This window comes from Vidua chalybeata, chromosome 7 (assembly GCF_026979565.1).
Source record: "Vidua chalybeata isolate OUT-0048 chromosome 7, bVidCha1 merged haplotype, whole genome shotgun sequence".
NCBI classification, from domain to species: domain Eukaryota; kingdom Metazoa; phylum Chordata; class Aves; order Passeriformes; family Viduidae; genus Vidua; species Vidua chalybeata.
This window is the reverse complement of record NC_071536.1, coordinates 20082813-20102583: the sequence shown is the minus strand read 5'-3', so window position 1 is coordinate 20102583 and position 19771 is coordinate 20082813. Positions and strand designations below refer to the sequence as shown.

Sequence of the window (19771 nt, the reverse complement as noted above, 5' to 3'; positions counted from 1 at the left end):
CAAGAGAAGTGATCTGGTATTGGATGTCATGAGAGTGAAATGATTGACGTTTAATTTCTCAGAAAGTAAACAGGTAAAACCAGCATCTTGCTGAACATTCTCAGTGACAGAAAACCAAATCCTTACAAAACAGGGCAATAAAATAGGATTATCTTTTGCTTATTTACAAGGCTTAATCCCTGATCAAAGACTACCACCAGCATCATACACACCCTGACTTCCTTTATCCTGTCTTGATTCTTTATTCATGACTCCTTCAACAACACTTCTAAGAAAATCCTTCTCCAGTTCTGCAAATTTCAACAGCTTCAATATTTATCAATATACAGCCAAATACTTAGAGCTACTGCTCTAAGCAGAAAAGTTCTCAATATGCACCAACCCTCTGTCAGTCCATGTTCAAGATATTTTTGAACAAGTCAACAGGTCATGAACACAACATTAGCTAAGGAGCAGATCAATGCAGTCACACAAGAGACAGGGACTCACTGCAAAAATTAATTCTGAAGTGGAACCATGATGGCCCATGGACTGGAACATACCTTCCAATAGGGAACAGGGCTACTTTTCAACAACTAAGATGAATCATGTACAAGCTTCTAAATTCTGCCATAATAAGTAATCCAAGTTATTTTAGATACGCATATGGCTATTTGAAGTACAAAGGAACTCAACTAATCCATGGTTTGTTTCAAAGGTCACTTATTTACGTAACAATTAGATCCATTGGAAAAGGCACAGAATCCAACTTCACAAACAACCACACAGATGGTAAAAGCACCCTATGAAAGAAAAGATGGACAAACTCATATATTGCATTAAGTTCTTTGCATCTAATGGCACAACTACATGGCAGCAAAAACATTAAGCTCTCTTCTTCCTTTACATGAAATGTTAAAACAAAGCTGATGCAACTACATGTGTCTGCCCCTTAAAACACTTTCCAATTCTACTATCCACTAATGCAGGCACTGCTTTCTCATTATTTGAATTGCTGTCAAATTTACATTTGGACACTTGGAAGAAGTGGTTTTATTAAATTTCCCTTCCAACAACTTCTTGAAAATAAAAAAAAAAATAGCTGACACGCTGTGAGTGGCAATTTCGCCCCTTTTTTCAGTAATATTCAACCATATAAATACAGTTCCACTAATTTTTTTTTTTTTAATTTGTAGCAGTCTTCTGGATAACCTGAACAATTAATCCTCGGCAATGGAGGGCCCTCCCTCACACAAAGCCTTGCCAAACACATATTTATAGTTCAGCTACTACCTTCCAGAAAAAGTGTTCCAGTATAACCCATGTCCCTTCCCTTTATATGTCAATATTACTGAAAAAGGATTTTTTTAAACTGTAAAGAGAAGTTAATATACAATTATATTAACAATCTGACCTCAGGTTCATGTTGTTCTCTGCTTTTCAATTCAGCTGGAGTCCAGCTGCACTAACATCTCATCATCACTGGGGAGATGTATCTATCAGATGAAATCCATTACTGAAGCAAGGAAGGGCTGCACATGTATGTCTTGCTGAGGTGCAATCATGCTGTTATAGCTGTCCAAGAAATCTGGGATATAATGATATTTTTCTCATTAAACGCAGAAGATTGATGATATCTTATGTAATGAAATATGACCATTACCTTAAAATAGCTATACTGAGGAGCTAGAATTACAACCCATCCATAAGGGCATTTTTAGTGAAGTATAATAAATGTTGGTATCACTCACACTAATCATCTCTTCATGCTGTCATACATTTTTCCCACTAACATACAACTCTCAGCTCTAAAAAAAGTTTCTATTACAAGCACAATGCAATACCACCATTCCAAAAATAGTATTCAAGCCCAATTATTGCTCAGGGTTTTTTTTACTAGCAGCATTTCAGACAGCAATAAAATGAAATGCAGATACATATTTTTCCCTGTTCACTTTGTAGAAGTGGCAGTCATGCAGGAGATTTTAAAAATCAAAAAAAATAGGATTACAAAACTATAAAATTGACCCAGGGCCTTTGGGCATACAGAGCACTTAGAGTTATAATTAATTTTTTAGTGTGACAAGATTTGAAAACTGACAGTGGAACTCTAAAAGCTGTTTCAAATTTCAAATTGCTCTCTTCCAATACAGCAATCCTAATCACAAATGAAACAAATTAGTGTTCGGTTTAAAATTGAAGCTACTTCAGCACGTGTTAATAAATAGTGTATGTAAACCCTTGGTGGGCTGTTTTATGCAGCCCTCATCCCAGCAGGACAGGGCAGGCTGCTCTAAGCATCACACCATCTAACCAAGCAGAGGCATGGGTGTCAGGGCTCCTACATTTATATCAATGACAAAAGCGTGGCTTCAGAGCATGTCCCTGCTTACCCAACCATACTGAGCTTGGACCATTCCTCACAGCCTTTTCTCCAGCTCTTCTTGATAGCAGCAAAGCTCTCACAGCTGAGCAGTCCCATTAGTGAAACCCAGAATTGCCAGTAAGAAGTTACATGGTGTAACACTCATTCCTGTGGATCAGTACCAATACATATCTAACCAGGTCCTGCACAGGAAGAGGCATTAATTCCTTAATTACTAGGCTAGGGCAAGCAAGAAGGACATAATTTAAAATTCAGCAGAATTAAAAGCAAATTAAACAATGGGAGAGGGGAAACGTGCACAAACATGTAGGTTACAATTCTAATGTTACATAGTATTTTAAACACACAGTGAAGATGTTGCTCAATTATCAAATTGGGGTTTAAAGCAGGACACACTTTTACAGCACCAAATGTTTTCCTCACGCATACAAGACCTGTGTATTTGCTTTCAGGATTTCACAAACAGACCTGAACTCATATTTAGAAAAAAACAGATGCCAAGTATAAGCTATAGAGGCAGAAGCAAAACATGGGAACACTGTGTCAAGAGAGAAAAATTTAAAGTTAAAACTAAACTGAGGCTGGAGTTCTGGGCAACAAGGCAAAGCAATTATACATGTGGTAAATGGAAGAAAAATTCGATTACCGCAGGGCAGATCTGACATCTGTACTAGCAGTGGTGCTACAGATCATTAGTCATAGGCATTTTACAGCAAGTGCCACAGAAGATAATTTAAGCAGTGATGACACCAGCTCCTTCCTATCTATTGCCCTAGTGATATTAGTTTTTCAATTACAGGGGTTACTTCTTCCAAGAGCAACCTCTTAGACATTTTACATGCTAATGTTTAAGCAACCAAGCTCAACTTACACAAGCTTTTTAAACAAAACCCCAGAGTTTTATTATTAAAGTACATTTATATTTTATGGTGTCTTAAAACAGCAGCTACATGCACAGATCTAACAAGTGAATTAAACTTTAAGTCCCCAATGAATATTAATATTGTGTCCTTTTAAACTATAAATTATTTAGCATTTTCAGTAGCTAAAATCCAAATATTTTTCTATTTATGATGTAATTAAAGATATTAATTTGTCCCCACCACTGTATAGCTTTGATTTTGTAAGATTCACACCTCTTTCAAATTAGAAATAATTGTCAAAGAAGTAATTCAGAAAATTATTTCTGGTGGTGTATGGCAGGCTATCCTGCATTCCCTTTGCAATTCCAAGTGCTATGTTATCTAAAGAAATATGAAGTATACGTGCATGTGTGCATGCACTAACAGGCAGTCTCTAAAGCTGACGCGGGGATCCAGCTGGGAGGAGGCACACGCTCTGTCAGAGCCTGGCTGCCAGCAGCACATGCCTGCATCCCTGCTGCGCTCCCGAGGCAAACCGAGAAGCAAGGACGGGCTTTCCCTGCTGCATCACGGTTTATGTGGGCATTGCTGCCACCACACGGCCAAACCCCGAACTCCTTCTCCCCGCTTTGTAGGCGCGAACTTGCTCAGCCCTGCCACAAACCCTCTCATCCCTTCCTACTCCAGCCTCTCAGAGCCCTCCACCAACGAGTTCCCAAAATTACTTTCCTATGAACAAGATTCGAAAGAACTTGAAGCACTCGGATCTTGCTGACTGTCTCTTTCAAATGTGAGCCACCAGCTGTGAGAACATTTCAGTGTTGTACTCCCAAAGACAACAGAAAATCGTACAAGTGCCAGTCAGGGTAGCTGCAGCCCAACTGCCATGGCAACAAAGGCTGAAACAGCTCCTTTTCTAAAATGCCCTCCTCAAAATATCCCCCCAGCAAGCCTGCTTTTAGAAGGCTGGAGTCAGTACTCTACTGTGTCTGTCACCTGCAGAGGCTCAGCAGTCTCTGAGCAGGCACCTCATACTGAAGACACACGGTGAGTTAAGTCACAAGAGAAAGGGAAAAGGGAGTTCAATCATTTTTCACACACACCAAACAGGAGTCTACATTCATTCCTGTTTCTTAGCTCTTATGAACAGCAGTTTGCTTCATATTTAAAGATTTTATAATACTTATCTGTTAGGAGTTACTATTTTTTTATTCTCCTGCACATGACTTGGTAAGCTCATTTATACAAGAGCCAAAGGCACCACAGAAAAACAAGCATATGCCATAGCTATGGGTTTAACTCTGTCACCTGTGGGATAAGGCTCCACTGGTCTGAAAAACTCAGCAATACTCTTGCAGAGTTTTGACCTGACTTTTTGGGAATAACATTTGAAATAATCCAAAGAACCAGGCAGTTTTCAATAAATACCATTTAAAGTGTCTTCACCCTTTCCCTAGGTGATCAGTGAAGATATGAACTGTGAAGTTTATTAATCTATATGTTTGCAGGTCACCTTTTTTCCCCCACAACTACTTCACCTGTAGCTTTCTAAAAGGAAGTGAGAAAAAAATCATATCAAGTATGACAAACATCATGTATCATTTTGACAAGGTCAAAAAGGAAGTAAAAACACCTCAGGGCTTCCTAGAGAAAACAAGGATGCAGAAAACATTCATTCAACACTATCTTTGAAGAACTACATTAAAAGTATGGATCAGTTAGTCAACTAAAAATGTAAGGCAACTGAGGAGTCCCTGCTTTACCTTCCACACCAGTCAAGGAAAATATGTGAATGCACTCACCTTTTTTGCTCTTTGTGCTATATTAGGTGTTCTAGTGAGAAGCTTTTCAATCAGGTATTCTCTATTCTGCAAAACCAACATTTGTTAAGTTAAAAATCAGTACAAGGAAAGAAGACATTTCACATAGATTTTAAGGCAGAGCAAAATTTACTCATAGGGTTAAACGTTTTACCTTGGCTTTCTGGAAAAATTTGCATTTTAAAAGTTCTGCTGCTGTGGGCCTGAAAGATCAATAATAAATTAGAACAGAAAACAAAGACCCCTCTCAGTGAATACAGTACAAGACGTTAGTTAAATGGTACGTCTCTAATACTTTTGAATTAGTACTGTATGAATAGGGAATGAATGATCATAGCTACTGAATTAATTCACACAAACTCACCACACATGAAAAAAATTAAGCCTCTCTATGGCAAAAATACGAAAAAGGAGAGAAAAAAAATCAGTCTCTTAAGCTGCCAGTTTTCCCCCTTTTTTGTTCAACACAAATGCATTTAACCTTTAAAAAAAAATAAGAAAAAAAAAAAAAAAAAAAAAAAAAAACCACAAAAAAGGCAAGTGTTGCTTTCTTCCCCAAATGACTCTATGAATACAACTAAAACTTTGCTCCACAGCAATAAAAGCATAATCACATTTTCCATACAGCAGCATCAGTACCTCCTATTGGCATTCTTTCACCTCATTGATGTCAGCAGATGTCAGCAGAAACTCTACTGACACTATTAACATATGCATAAACCAAAGAGAGTCATCAGGATCATCTTCCAATCAAACAGACAAACACAAACCAAAACAACAGCTGTAAGGTAAAAACTGACACACTTCATTTTTACTTGCAGTTCTGTTTAACTCTGTTTCAGCATTTCCAAGAGATAACCACAATCTCACAGCTACCAAAGTGATTCCAACAGCAGGTTTTGTCTCCCTAGCTTCAGGGATCCAAAAAGCCACGAATCTAGCCAAAGCTAGACTCTGGTACTGAAGCAGACTCTGAAGAGAAAGTGAAGCATCTCTTGGGATGAGATAAAATCCTCCATCATTTCCATTAGGAGCCCACACCACCATCCACATCCAGGATTAATTTTGACACAGCTAAATTTAGGGAAGTCAGAATCTTCAAGACTCATAATTTCTAAGTAAACAGAAGCAACATCTACTCTAGTTTTCTATTTGAATTCCAGCAAGAGATTGAATATAGAACAAACTACGTAAACCAGTGAGGAAGCATCCATTTGGAAGATCTCAATCTCAAAAAACCCCCAAAAATCTGACCTAGTTTATTTCTTTGAGGACAGATCTGTAAAGTAAGTGAGCAAAAGAGGAGTAGTAAATAGTCTGTATGTATATATCACTTAATACCTGCAAGGAATAATGAAACATCTCTTGACATTAACAAAAAATTCAATTTAGACACAGACAGTAGGTTCCACAGAGCACATATTTTTCTTCACCTCCAAAGCACCAAGCCCTACAATAAAGGAGTTCTGATCAGTGGTCCTGTGGAGACCACCAGACTCCATAGTAATTCATATATGTATCTTGGATGAGCAAAAAGGAAGGGAAAACTATTTAAAAGAAAAACCAGCTTCTGTGCCAAAGTTTTTAAGTTCTCAAAGTACAGTACCATCACATCTCATAACAGGGCTATGCACACTTAAAAGCTACATTTTAGTAACTTTTCTCCAAACTAGTGTTCTCCATTCCTCCACCATTAATTATGCCAGATGCTTCTGAACTGGTCTGGACATGCTTTCTGGCCCTGTTTTTCCACACAAGCTGTGGCAATGAATTGCAGCAGAGGACTGTGAACAGCATCCCTGGCACTGGGGAGAGAGAGAAACACCCACAGAGATCCCCGAAACAAAAACATCACAGTCTGAGACAGCAGCAGTGCAATGCCAGTCCTAGAATTCGCCACAAAGAGCAAGGACTTTTCCCACAACTGACATAATGGCTGCTGGAGGGATCTCCATGCAAAATTACATCCTGGATTGTAAAAATATGATGACCCCCCAGTATAAAAACAATTGCTCTATACCTGTTTCTATCTGAACATCTATTTGCTGGTATAATTGTTCCATTCAAGGCAATCCTGAGTATGAAGGTATTGCATGTGTTTTAATAAATGTATAAATTTAAATAAGTACCTTAAACATCGATGCCTTTACTACATATCAGGTAACTCAACATTATGTATTCAAGGAGGAAAACTCATTTTATTTAGTTCTCATTACTTCATACCACTTTAATCTTGCCCTGAAAATTGCTAGATACAGGAAACTAAAAGAAGCTTGATTATCAAGAGCTTGATTATCCATCATTCTTATTATTCCTATCTGTAAGCAGCCAAACTGCAGCACTAAGTTTAAGGCATCAGTATCAAGATATATATCTTACTTCATATGAGAAGTTAAGATGTAGAGCATGGATTTTTGTTTGATCCACATTTAACTCAATACTGTGTTTAAGTATAAATATATTAGATTAACAATCAGAAGAAGTAAACTCAAATAACAGTAAAAAGGCAATTTCTTCTCCCCAGATGGAGTTGAACGAAGGCTGCTATTTACAAAATTCAAACCATACACTTCAAGATTATATCACTGTAACTTAGTCTACATATTTTCAAAAATAATTCTATTTTACATGGCAATAGTGACCTACCTTTTGGAAGGATCTTTTTGAAGGCATAATGAGATTAGTTTTCTAAAGGATTTGCCATACTTTTTCATCATCTCCTTGTCCTCTACACCTGTCTCTAAAGTGGGAGGGTCATTTTGAAGCGTTAGCATTAACACCTAAAATAAACCCAAAAATGAGGCGTCGTAAGCAAAACCAATTTGAAATGTAGAAATTAAAAGAAAAAAATACTCCCCAGAATACATCTATTTAGATACCCTGAGTTGCTATTGAAAATGAAGTAGTACTAACTATCTAGCAGCCTTAATAATACAGCTAACAGCATTAACAATTACAAAGTGATTGTTACTTTCATAGGAGGGTATTTGTGGTAAGGTGCTGCTCCTGTTGCTAACTCAATGGCTGTTATCCCAAAACTCCACATATCGGCCTTGAAGTCATAACCTCGCACCTGAAACAGAACCAGAAGGGAAAACCAAGGTGGTAATGTCTCACATTCCAAAAGTAAATGACAAAATGTTTTAAGTTTTTGATTAGTATTAGAATACCTGCTCCATTACTTCAGGGGCCATCCAACAGGGAGTACCAACAAATGTTTTCCTTACTTTGTTACGAGTAACATCACCTCCAGTTGCTAAAAATGCACTAACACCAAAATCTGGGAAAGAGGAGAAAAGTTGAAATCTGTTAAACTACCAATAACAAAGCAAAAGTTTTACATTTTAGAAATAAAGTCAGCTCCTGAAGCTATGCTTATAGAAACTCTCCATTGCAAAGCTGACCTTTCCTCCACAACTCACTGTTCATGAAATGCTATGGAACAGAAGGTACAGTTTTATCAGGGAAATCCACACTAAAACATCCTCAAGTTTAACTTCCCAGTATGTGTCTCCCTGAATAAAGTTGCAAAGGACTTCAATACACCCGTCACCTAGAGTTTTCAAATATTCACTTTGTGCCAAGGTTTGCATCTGCTACTGTTCAAAGACAAGGAGCTTCTTCTGCATAGCAACTAAATATGAATGTGATTTGAACTAGAGAGAATACTATATGTAATTTCAATTCTTATGGGAATTTGAAAAACCAAAGACAATCAGAAAAGCCACCACTAATATGTACTTAATAGTAGACCAGGACATGAATAGCTTTTTCCAAATTCTGAAATAGAAGAAGAAGAAGAAAAAAAAAAAAAAAAGGCTCAGTATTCTGTTAATCCGTTACTACATTAATGACAGCTGTATGGGAGAGGCAGGCATGTAAGTGGAAGAATTTACAATCCAGTTATTTACAATTATTTACAATCCAGTTATACTGAAATAGAGTAGTTCACTACAGACTTAAATTTATCCGCTATTGCTTTCCTATTGTTACCTGATTTTAAGGTTGAAAAGAAAACACCTCCGGTAATTACAGAAAAATGTGGTTTTATCATTATTTGACACAGGTATATTAAAGCCCTTAAAATAATGTTTACATGGCACTTTGAAAGCATCATTTATATAAAAATTACAACTTCTGTCTATAGCCACTTTTATTACCCAGGGCTCTCAGTGCTCAGTCACCCACTATAGACTGTGGAAGGCCTGGCAGTGTGCTGGAGGAAGGGGCAAGTATCACCACCTGCTCCCATTGTTTTCCAAACAATGGAAATCTGATACCAGCCTGAGAGATGGGATATGAGCCTTGCTCTTACAAGACCAAATAATTTAATTCTTACAGACTACAGCTCAAGAAGCACATCAATGCACTCAGAGGACGTTTAAGATGCTAAACTGTATCCAACAGATACCACTGCCAGACAAATGGCAAATATGCCAAAAATAATTCTCAGTGAGATATATCTCATGCATTTCAGTGACTAGTAAACTTATAGTCAAAGTCTTTATGAAGGACAGTATACACTGACTGTTGGATCCCAAAGAACTATTACAATCACTTGCAGAAAAAAATGAAATTAACAGAAATAACAGTTTCTACCATTTGCAAGCTGTTTAAGTTGCATGGGTGAATCAAATAGAAACATTAAGAGGACATTAGAAAACTTCTTTATGTATTTGATGGGACACAAAGAAATACTGAATAATTTCTGAGTCAAGTATCATTAATCAAGAATCCTGAAATCTGAAACTGGGTAACTTGTGGCTACAGCACCCCAAAAGAAATAGTTTAAAGCCAACAGAAAAACTTTCCCCCTCAATATCAGTTGCCCCTGATCCAGCTGCAATTACCTTTTGCTTTTATTTATCCATTACTCTACCACCACCATTACCTGCTATTTGTACAGAGCCATCCTCACCCAGTAGAATGTTGCCAGCCTTCAAATCTCTGGAATGTACAAACAGGGGTTAGCATGAAAGCACATGCTGCACATTTTATGCAAACAAATAAATATTGCATACTGAATAGTTTCACAAGAGAGCATTTTCAAATTTAAAACAGCAAAAGGAAGCTGACGTGTAAAATATAACTGAATAACATTAAAACAGAGTGCCGAACTCAAACTCTAACAAATTTTCATATATAAAAAGAGCAGAATTCAGCTCTAGCATAAATGAGCAAAATTCAGGGATAGATTTTAAGGAAGTGGATATTTAGGTTCAAAGTCTGGTTTACCACCTGGTACAATCTCACAAACTGAAACTTCTCAGAGCTGTAAACCAAGAATTAATGCTTTTTCACATCCAACTGCATCACTAATGAAAAAAAAAAAAGAAAAGAAAAGTTGAAAAAAATTTCTCCTCTTCGATATCTTCAGAGAAGAGACATATCTTCAAAAGACATAAATGTATGGTACATTTCTCTTCAATTAACCTGGTTTTTGGGTAAAAGATTCCCTTATCTTAGGCTAATGCTTGAAACAGAGAATCTACTGCAGACACCTTCCTTAAAGGAAAAATTCACCTCAATAGAATTAATAGGAAGGTCAGAACACACTTCCAACAATCAAAGAGTAAGAACAACCTCTGGATTTCTACAGCAGATATGGATATACCATGCCAGGAGATCTGCACAATTTACATGGAGGAAGTCAGTGGAGAGAGATTATACAGAACACAGCAATCATTAGAGGCATATACACTAAGATGCACTTCCAGAGTACCAATCTCAGCTTCACATGTGGTCATAAAAGGTCTGTAGAGTTGTAATAGATATTTATTGATTACCAGGGAAAAAAATCATTTTGCGTTTTTACAGGAGTCCGAACACCCAAGATTACAGGTTTACTGTGCAACACAATAACCAAGTCACAAAACATATACCATAAACCAGAACCAGATTAGGTATCTGGAGCACCAGCGGGCACAGGACTACGGACCACAGTTCTGACATGCTTATCACAGCACAGACCTATCCAAACTAGAAGAGAAAGACAGGATAAATCCAGGCAAACACAAAATGTAAGTGACAAACTGCAACCAAGATTACAGCTTCTGCTCAAGCCCTATCACTTCATAATTAGTGATCACATTTACGGTATTGAAAGAAGCAATAAAACTTGCTTAGACAAGCTACTACAGCTGACCAGAATCAACAAGCTACAGTCAATTTTGAAAATGCTTTTCACCATGTATATGCTCCTACCTGTGAATTTGCCCATTCCTGTGTAGATAGTCTAAGCCCTCCAAAACTTCTTTAAGAATTGTTGCTATTATGGGTTCTTCAAGCACACCATTTTTGTGCTCTCCTCTGTTCACAATATACTTTATTATATCAAGCATTGAACCTGTATTACAGATCCAGGAGACAAATAAAAAGCATATACAAAGCAGTATTATATCAGATTCCATAGAAAGCTGTAAGTCTTCATTCTTTCTATGCTACTGCAATTTAAATCTTTGCATGGATGTGTAAATGCATGTAACTAGCTCTTAAAATAAAGCACACCACTAATCCATCCAAGTGAGATACAGAGCACTGCTTTTTGTCAAAAATACCGTAACACTTAATGATCCATTAGAAAGATCTGCTAATAGCTTGCAAAGCAACCACTAATTAAAAATTCAGGAGTACCCCATATTTAAACAGACATGTACTGCAAAGGTCTTGGTTTATTATCCAGTTTAGATCATGGTTCATGTGTTCACAATGTAAACATGCAGCTGCAAGATTGGAAGGAGACAAATGCAAACAAATTATAACATTCCCAGTGACACATAATTTGACATTGAACTTCAGTTATTATACACTTCAAGGCTTTTAATGGAAACATTTTGTTTTTATCCAAGCACACAGCTCACAGTAAATTCCTGTCATGAATCACTTGTTTCTCTCATGCTTTATGCTTGCTTTTGCTTGAACTGACCAATTCAACCAAATGCGACACAAGTGCTATGAGCACTTCCCCTCCTTGTTTCCCAGCATCACGGTGAAGCAGCCTGCTGCCATCAAGACTAATCTTGAACAACATCATGCAACAACCAGGACCACCACATCTTATTCCTGGGCCTCTCTTTTCTAAACTACAAGCACATTAAGCTCAGCCTCCTTCTTCCTCTTCCAGAACTAAATAAAAATTTCATGCCAGTAACTATCATCATAAAAAAATGCAATGAGTGTTTGGTTAGCTTAAGCAATAAAAAGGATGCAATATGGGTAATACTTGGCCTAGGATGGATCTTGATTGAATAAGGAACAATGAGTAATACTCATCATGAAATAAAATATACATGCATTTTTATAAAAATACAGAGGATTCTAGAGAAACTCCATAAAAGATCACACTGACAGAATTTACTTAATTCCAATCAGTTTTCCCTACACAGCCTTAATAGAGAACTTTGATAAATTGGCTCAGAATGAAAATTAAATTCTGTTTATATAACTACTGTATTTCAGTAATTCTTAGCCTATTTTATTCAGGTTTATTTTTTATTTTAAATGAAATCTATTTTATTTTTTATTTTAAATTCTATTTTATTCAGTAATTCTTAGCCTGTCCTATGAATACAGATAGACAAATTTTTTTAAGCTTGCATATGCCCCCTTAACATGCCTACATCTTAAGGTTCATCCTATGTACTGTCTACCTCTCTTTCATTGGTTAGTTTAGATCAATGAACTCAAAGGTGGTATATTAGGAGAAAAAAAGTCCTACAATTGCCTTGCAGCCAAACAAGTAAAACCAGTAACTTACCCCCACTTAATAGCTTCATAACCAGCCACAGTTCATCCTTCACCACAAAAGATGTGTAATAGGTCACCACATTAGGGTGATTGCACTGACTCATTGCTTGAATTTCTTTCTGTAAGAAATACAAAGCCCAAAACAACAGAGCCAGCTATCAGTTTTGCTAATATAAAGTTTAATTTCCAAACTGAAATATTATAACAGAACTAAAGTATGTACAGAGTATGCATCAATGCATTAAAACATTTCAATTTACCTAAAGATCTGCATGCAAGAAAAAACATTATTGCTAAGAACATGAGGGAAGTTTGGCCAAGAGATACAGGCATAGCTACATCACTTTTCTCCTGAGAACAGCAAAGAAATTACTGTTAAAGTTTCAAATTCACAGTAAGCAATGAAGTATGAGTAGTCTCCAAGAGCTGAAGGTGTGGGCACAGGCTGGGCAACAAAATGCAAGGAAAGGTCAAAATCTAATGCATTTTCTGTTTAAAAGGGATATGAAGAATAGAATGGGAATAGGTAGGAAAGGAGGAAGGAAGCCATCAAACAAAGGACACAGCACCACTGGCTCAGCTACTGTGGGAGAGACAGGTAGACACCAGAGCCACACAATTAAATAGAAATAGAGAAAAAGCAATATTATGGGCCAAAAGTCATAGGAAACAATTGACTAGAGGAACACACAGTCACCAACAGATGCACAACGTGGCACTACCAAGTAACAGCATCTATGACACACCACAGCTGTACACATTAAGAATGACTGTCTTGTATCTGTTAATTCAAGCAGAGTTCTTTTTCTATTCACTCTTTCACATAATTGTTCTGTAACACCTTTCCGGCCGCTCTCATTCTTTTGCCAATCCTTTACATAGGAGCATGAGGCCTCTTCTGTACCACAGGGCTTGGCCTCACACCAATTTAAGCTGTCCCAGCCCTACTTCTCCCTCTCTATCTCCAGCCACAGAGCCTCAATTCACTCCTGGTGCTAGAGGACATGCTCCTGGAGGGTGAACCAGTCTGGATGCCAGTCCAGCTAAAAAACTCTTCCTCCTCTCCTCTCTTCCTGAAAAGCAACTGTTTGAGGTGGACTGTGTTTCTCTCTGACTCAACAGCACTTGTCCAGGTCACGCACTACGCAGGTCCCACTTAGGTTGATTAAAGCTGCCACAAATGCCGTTTTCAACTTTAAACTTCATTTTAGCAATTGTTTGAGAGAGGTTTTTTTGTTATTTGCAATGCACTCAAAAGCACAGCTGGTTTCTAATAAAAAGTTAATTATATGCATTAAAGACTGGGATTTAATCTCATGGTGCTTGTAGGTGACTATTAAAGTCAGGCTGTAGTTTGACACACATTTCAGTTTGTTCTGCTGTCCAAAGTCCCCCTCCTTAGACAATTTCTGAACCCTGAAACACAGAAGGAAGAATGCCTGGATAATGAATCAATGAGCCTGAATAATAAGAGCAATTTGCAAGATTGCTCCCTGTCATCCCTCAGAAGACAGTAGGTGAAAGACAGAAGACAGACATGTGGAGTACATTTCCCTCTCCCAGAAGACATGTCATCTTAAACACAAGTCAAATTACTGCCTCATGTTCTTAACTCAGCTACCCATTCCAGACTTTAACTGTAACTTCCCAGCCCTGGTTACTATTTCATTTCTTACACTGTTTTATTATTTTCCTATGCTGGTAATATAACAGTGACTCCAAAAGTCCAGCTGACACCACTGGGCAAAAATGCATCTCATCTATTTTTCTCAGACATTAATAATGCAGAAATGTAACTAATTGACTGAGATAAGCTTCACTATCTTTAACTGAAAAGTGCTTTGAATATTTTACCTCCCTGAATCAACTCATGGGCAACAATTGAGCTACCACAGTAATCATTGCCAAAGGCACCTTGCGTCTCAGCTTTCATGACTTTTTTTCCAAAGAGCTTTTGCAAAACAAAAATAAACAAACAGAAAGCACCTCATGACAGATAAGGGATGAAATTTTAGTCAGGAAAGAATTAATTAATTTCAGACTTGCAGTTCTAGAAAACTCCTATCACAAACAGAATAGTAAGCCTCCACAGACTTCATCTATTTGGCTGTGGCCCATGATTTGCACAGGTGAGAAAGAGAAGCATTCATTTAAAATGCACTGCCAGGAAAACAGCTTGCAGTAGAACATCCAGGCGAGCATGCTGGAGTCTTCTTCACATTTATGTCACCTCAGACATTCAACAGCAGCAAAGAAGTAACCACAATTTAAGTCTCTCCCTCATCTCCTCTCTTCTCCCTGCTTTGCACTATCACAGGCATTTGCATACTGCACCAGGCAATATGCCCAGGTTAAAAGCTAACCTCTTTCAGCCAGGTTATTCCTGATCCAGTTTCACTGAACAGCTGCATAAAAATGTCTTTCAGCCTACGGGCAGGTGGGTGACACAGTTAATGAGCAACAGCGAGGCAGCTCCTTTCTGTGCTGCTCTGCAGCAGCCAGGCCGGCCCGGCTCCCGCTGGCCAGGCAGGTGCCGCCGCCCCGCGGGCCCGGGCCTCCTCCACACAGCCGGGGGCTCCCGCACAGCTCCTGCTCCGAGGGCACTCACCGCCGAAACGCAAACAGCCAAGAAAATCCCTTCAACCACACAACCATCCTACAGAACTTTCTGGAGCTTGTGGACTTGAGCTTCTGATTGTTCTAAAAAACTGGAGGTAAAAGAATGGGGAAGATACCCAGTCACGACAGTACTAAGGACAGGACGTTTCCTTGGCTCAGGGGGTAAAGTTACACTAAGGTTACAATAGAAAGAACACAGGACATTGCAGGAAACAGAGTATCGAATTTCAGGAGTTTGGCAGTTTGTGTAACCTCAGTAATATTTAAACTCCCTCCCACACTGCCTTTCTATTTTAATTGACACTGGCCCAAATCCTAAGTCTGCTTACATGGGCAGCAGGCTTGATGCATTTCCACTTCTCTGAAGGCCACACAGCTGAGAATTTGTGAAGGGTGCCTGTGCACAGCACTCACAAGCACTCTGCACCATCATCTCAAAAAACAGGGTGTTCAGAGAATAGACAGTTTTAGAACATTCCTGTGCCAACAAAAACTGTTTCATCAGAAAAATAAGTGATTAAAAACTGATTAAACTCAACATTTTTAGACTCAAATTCTGCCAAAAACACAAGAACATTCTAAGTACTATCAACTGAAATGAAAATGTTAGTACAGTTGTAACAAGAGTTTTGAAGGTCAATTACGCCTTTTTCCAGAAAAAGTCTCTATTTTTCAAAAAAAAAATTTAAAGTTTCTTAAGAACTTAGTCATACTGAACCTCACAGAAAAAAGTTAACTCTGTATGTGTACACATGCACATATGTGTACACGCTTCTATAACTCTCCTAACCATTTTTCCTGGGAACCAGGAAAATCCCAATTCATGTTCAGATCAAAACAGATCAACAAATTAAAGAAACAAAAAAATCTGAGCACAGAAAAGTAGAAATTGACTTATGTTATAAAACAAAAAAAGATGGTATGGACAGTTGTCTTTGTACCAAAAGGAAGCAATATAGAACCAAAAATTCAAGACCTACTACCTCATTTGACAGACAGTGGTGACATGTCAACAGTAAAGACACTCAAGCATTTGGCAAGGTAACTTTTTACAAGCTCATAACTAAATGCAATTGTTTCTCCAGACCACAAGAATTTCTCTTGCAGATTTCTGGTAGTTTTGTCTGGTTTTGCTTGTTTGCTTGTAACATTTTAATTATTAATTCCCAGTATTAGTTCAAATTCTTACCAAAAATTTCCAATTCTGACCAATTTATCTCACAATCATTAGTAATTATCTTTTTATAGAAATGTTCTTTGGGGAGTGTAGCTGTTAATACATCATGCACAGCATCTCACCTTGGGCTTAAAGACAGTTCAGAATTTATCTTTTGAGTTTTCAGTTGACAGAATTCTCACTACCTCAGAAGTAACTTCCACTACCACAATCCTGGTAAAAAGCACAACATTGTTGCATACAAGAGGTCACATAAACTGAAGGCGAATGCCATCAATCACCAGGGGAAGAGCATTTTGGGTCCTCCACTGTAAAAAAGCCATTTTATCTGAAGAAACTGGACGGACCATACCCTCTGTATCAAATTCAAGATATCTTTTGCACTGGCAATTCCCTGCTGAGGAGATCATTTCCTTCAGAGGCAGGAATTTCTGCATTAGAAAAAGCCCACAGTCTCTAGGCTGTAGTATAACCTGTGGAACAGAAGAGAGTGTTCTCACTTTTAGAATGGTTTTGTGTTCTTCAAATCTTGTTATGCTGCCTATATATAAACACACATTAGTCTTACAAGCACCTATCTAGGAACATTAGAAAGCAATAGGTTTTGTGTTTCAATAGTTCTTTGTGAATTTTCTGGATTGTCATAACCAGTGCAGAGGAAAAATTCTTGCAGTTCCTTTACAAATGGCTTCTTACAAGTCCCTTTCTTCTCTGATCAGTGGCCCAAACAAATAAAACTCTTCAGATATTCTTGTTATGGCCTATCCCATAAATGCATGATACTAGCTTTAACAAGAGTTTCCTTGTATAGATGGCAGTGTAGCCATTCCTCCTTTTCTCCTTAAAAGTTATCATTATGAAATGATCCAGCATGTTTTGGTGCTTTAGACATTTTAAGGAGGCCTACTAAATTTTTTTTTTCATATTTTTAATCAGTTTTTAACTAAAGGAAAATGTATCTTTCCTCAGTATTAAAATAGGCAACCAGGCAGTAATCGCTTAAAAACTGAGCTTCCAGAAAACAAGAGTTTAGGGTCTTCCCACAGTTATCCCAAGTTGATTATCCCAAGATTAAAGTTTGCATATGTCATTTTTGTGACATGAAAAAATATGTATTAAAAAATTATATCTTTAGGGAATGGTGTAAGTCTTTCAGATTATTTTCAAATCCTTCTCTCATATCCTGCATAAAATTCTACCCTCACTCTTGGACCAAGCAAAAAACAAAGTCAAAACAGAAAGTAAGTCTCCATGTAACATATTGCCCTTTATTTACTTACAAGTAATTCATCCATACTGGTTTGGCATTTTTCTAAGTTGATCCTCTTTATTGCTACACGTTCTTGCCTGGGTTTGCAGAGTGCTGCCTGGACGACTGCTGTAGCACCGCTACCTGAAAAAGGGCAGAAAAGGAACAGTCTGAGAGATTAACAGAGTTCAACAGACGAGTTAAACCAGTGACCAGCATGAGAAGCCCATACTGACAAAGAACCTCAAAGCTGCTGTTTATCCTTTTTCAGTGCTTTCCCCACATGCATACGTTTCCACTAGCAAGACATCTTTCACACCTTTTAGATGGAAAAGAAAAACCTGAAGGTTTCTTTTCCATACACCACAAAAAATTCCAAAGCCAATGATTTCAAATGATGTGCTCATTTATCAAGACATAACCACCACCTCAATGCATTTCATAGTTCATTACACTTCTGTCTTTGGATACATCTGTTTTAATCAAGAACATGACCTGCACAGTTGATACATGGAGGGGTGGGTACTGTTCTTTATCAATTGTTATTTTTTCTGTTCTTTTAGGTCAGTCCCTGTTTAACCAGGTTTTTTGTTCTCTTATCCAATGAACAGAAAAAAATTAGTAAACTGTACATGCCAAATCTTCTATAGTTCCACCAGTGTTCATGCTCATTCATCACGACTGGAGTAACACCCTACAAGGAGCATGCTGATCCTTGTGAAGAGCACAGGAGGCACAAGTACCACACCAACAGTGAGAAGATGCAGGTTACTGAATGGCCCAGCAGAGAAAGTCACTCATGTTTACTTGGCATGCAAATGACAGTCACACAACTACTCTGATAACAAAACCCAGGGGAACTGAACAAACGTGGGGGAAAGAAATAGAATAATTTTCTCTAGAATGCTTTCTTTGTGAACCACAGGAGTAAAAGGCATTGTTGCTTCTTTTATCAGGCACCCACTGGCATTGACCCAGTCAGTATTGCCTCCCTAAATTAATGAAATGATTGCAAGTAATATTCAGAAGGAGTTTTGCTCAAGTTGCACATCTTGCTGCCACATCAAATATAGCAATGTGTGCTTCCTCAAATAATTACATTGTGCTCATCCATGCAGAAATTTAAAAGCTCCCAACAAGCTTCTACACGTAATTCTAAATATTTCAATATAAATTATGGATATCTGGTAAGTCATTTGAGCAACATGTTATATTGTCCTGCTTATAAACTATGTTCTATTTATTTGGCATGTCCTAGATGAACACAAATTGTGAACAAAAAGCCTTTTGTTGTCAAGCTCCACAAACATGGATTCAGTTACCAGCCGACTTAAGAACAATTGAGAGCTTTTCCCTCTGCTCATCTGAAAACAGCACCAACAATACCTCATGACTGAAAGTTATTGTACATGTTTTAATTCCTATTTGCTTAGCTATTTTTATGTATTGTTGGTTCACATGATGTTTTCATTCAAATCACATAGCTTTTTAACTGTGTATGAATTTTGTGTCAAAATTCTGAGCTCATCTTTAAAAAAAAAGGTCTCTTTAAAAAAACAGGACTAACTAGTCATGTTTCTGCAGGATGTGGTCACAGACAAATATTGACATGTCCTGTTCTGTCTGCTTACATAACAAAGCCTTTAAAAATTCCAATAATGTAGGTAATAAAAGAATTAAGAGATTTTAAAAATTAAATAAGACATCGCAAGGAAGAAACCACCAAGTCAGCACAATTCAGCTAAGGTAAGACTCATATACATCACTTTAATGAATTTGTCATTCAGTAGACATCAAGACACAAATCCTCTCATTACTTTGACTACACAAACATACATTGAAACAGGAGAAAGAGTATTTTTAGCTATTAAGTATACAGGAAAAAGACCAAGATTTTCCTTATGTATCTTTTTCATCTATGCCAGTAGTTTT

At 37.6% G+C, this 19771-nt stretch overlaps 1 protein-coding gene across 7 annotated transcripts in view; it reads right to left on the bottom strand.

Annotated features, from left to right (window-relative positions):
* The window catches only part of STK39 (serine/threonine kinase 39), an 81673-nt gene that overhangs the window by 46490 nt on the left and 15412 nt on the right, over positions 1 to 19771 (bottom strand). For 3 of the 7 annotated variants that reach the window (XM_053947345.1, XM_053947342.1, XM_053947347.1), the window contains exons 2-10: positions 17871 to 17983; positions 12805 to 12913; positions 11253 to 11394; positions 9940 to 9995; positions 8219 to 8328; positions 8020 to 8121; positions 7695 to 7828; positions 5203 to 5251; positions 5031 to 5096 (exon numbers count right to left, since the gene is read on the bottom strand). In XM_053947345.1, the coding sequence (XP_053803320.1) occupies positions 5031 to 5096; positions 5203 to 5251; positions 7695 to 7828; positions 8020 to 8121; positions 8219 to 8328; positions 9940 to 9995; positions 11253 to 11394; positions 12805 to 12913; positions 17871 to 17983 (881 nt within the window). Of the gene's footprint in view, positions 1 to 5030; positions 5097 to 5202; positions 5252 to 7694; positions 7829 to 8019; positions 8122 to 8218; positions 8329 to 9939; positions 9996 to 11252; positions 11395 to 12804; positions 12914 to 15157; positions 15239 to 16942; positions 17064 to 17870; positions 17984 to 18471; positions 18547 to 19771 lie in introns of those variants that run through there. The other 4 variants (XM_053947348.1, XM_053947343.1, XM_053947344.1 and 1 more) reach the window with 4 other exon arrangements.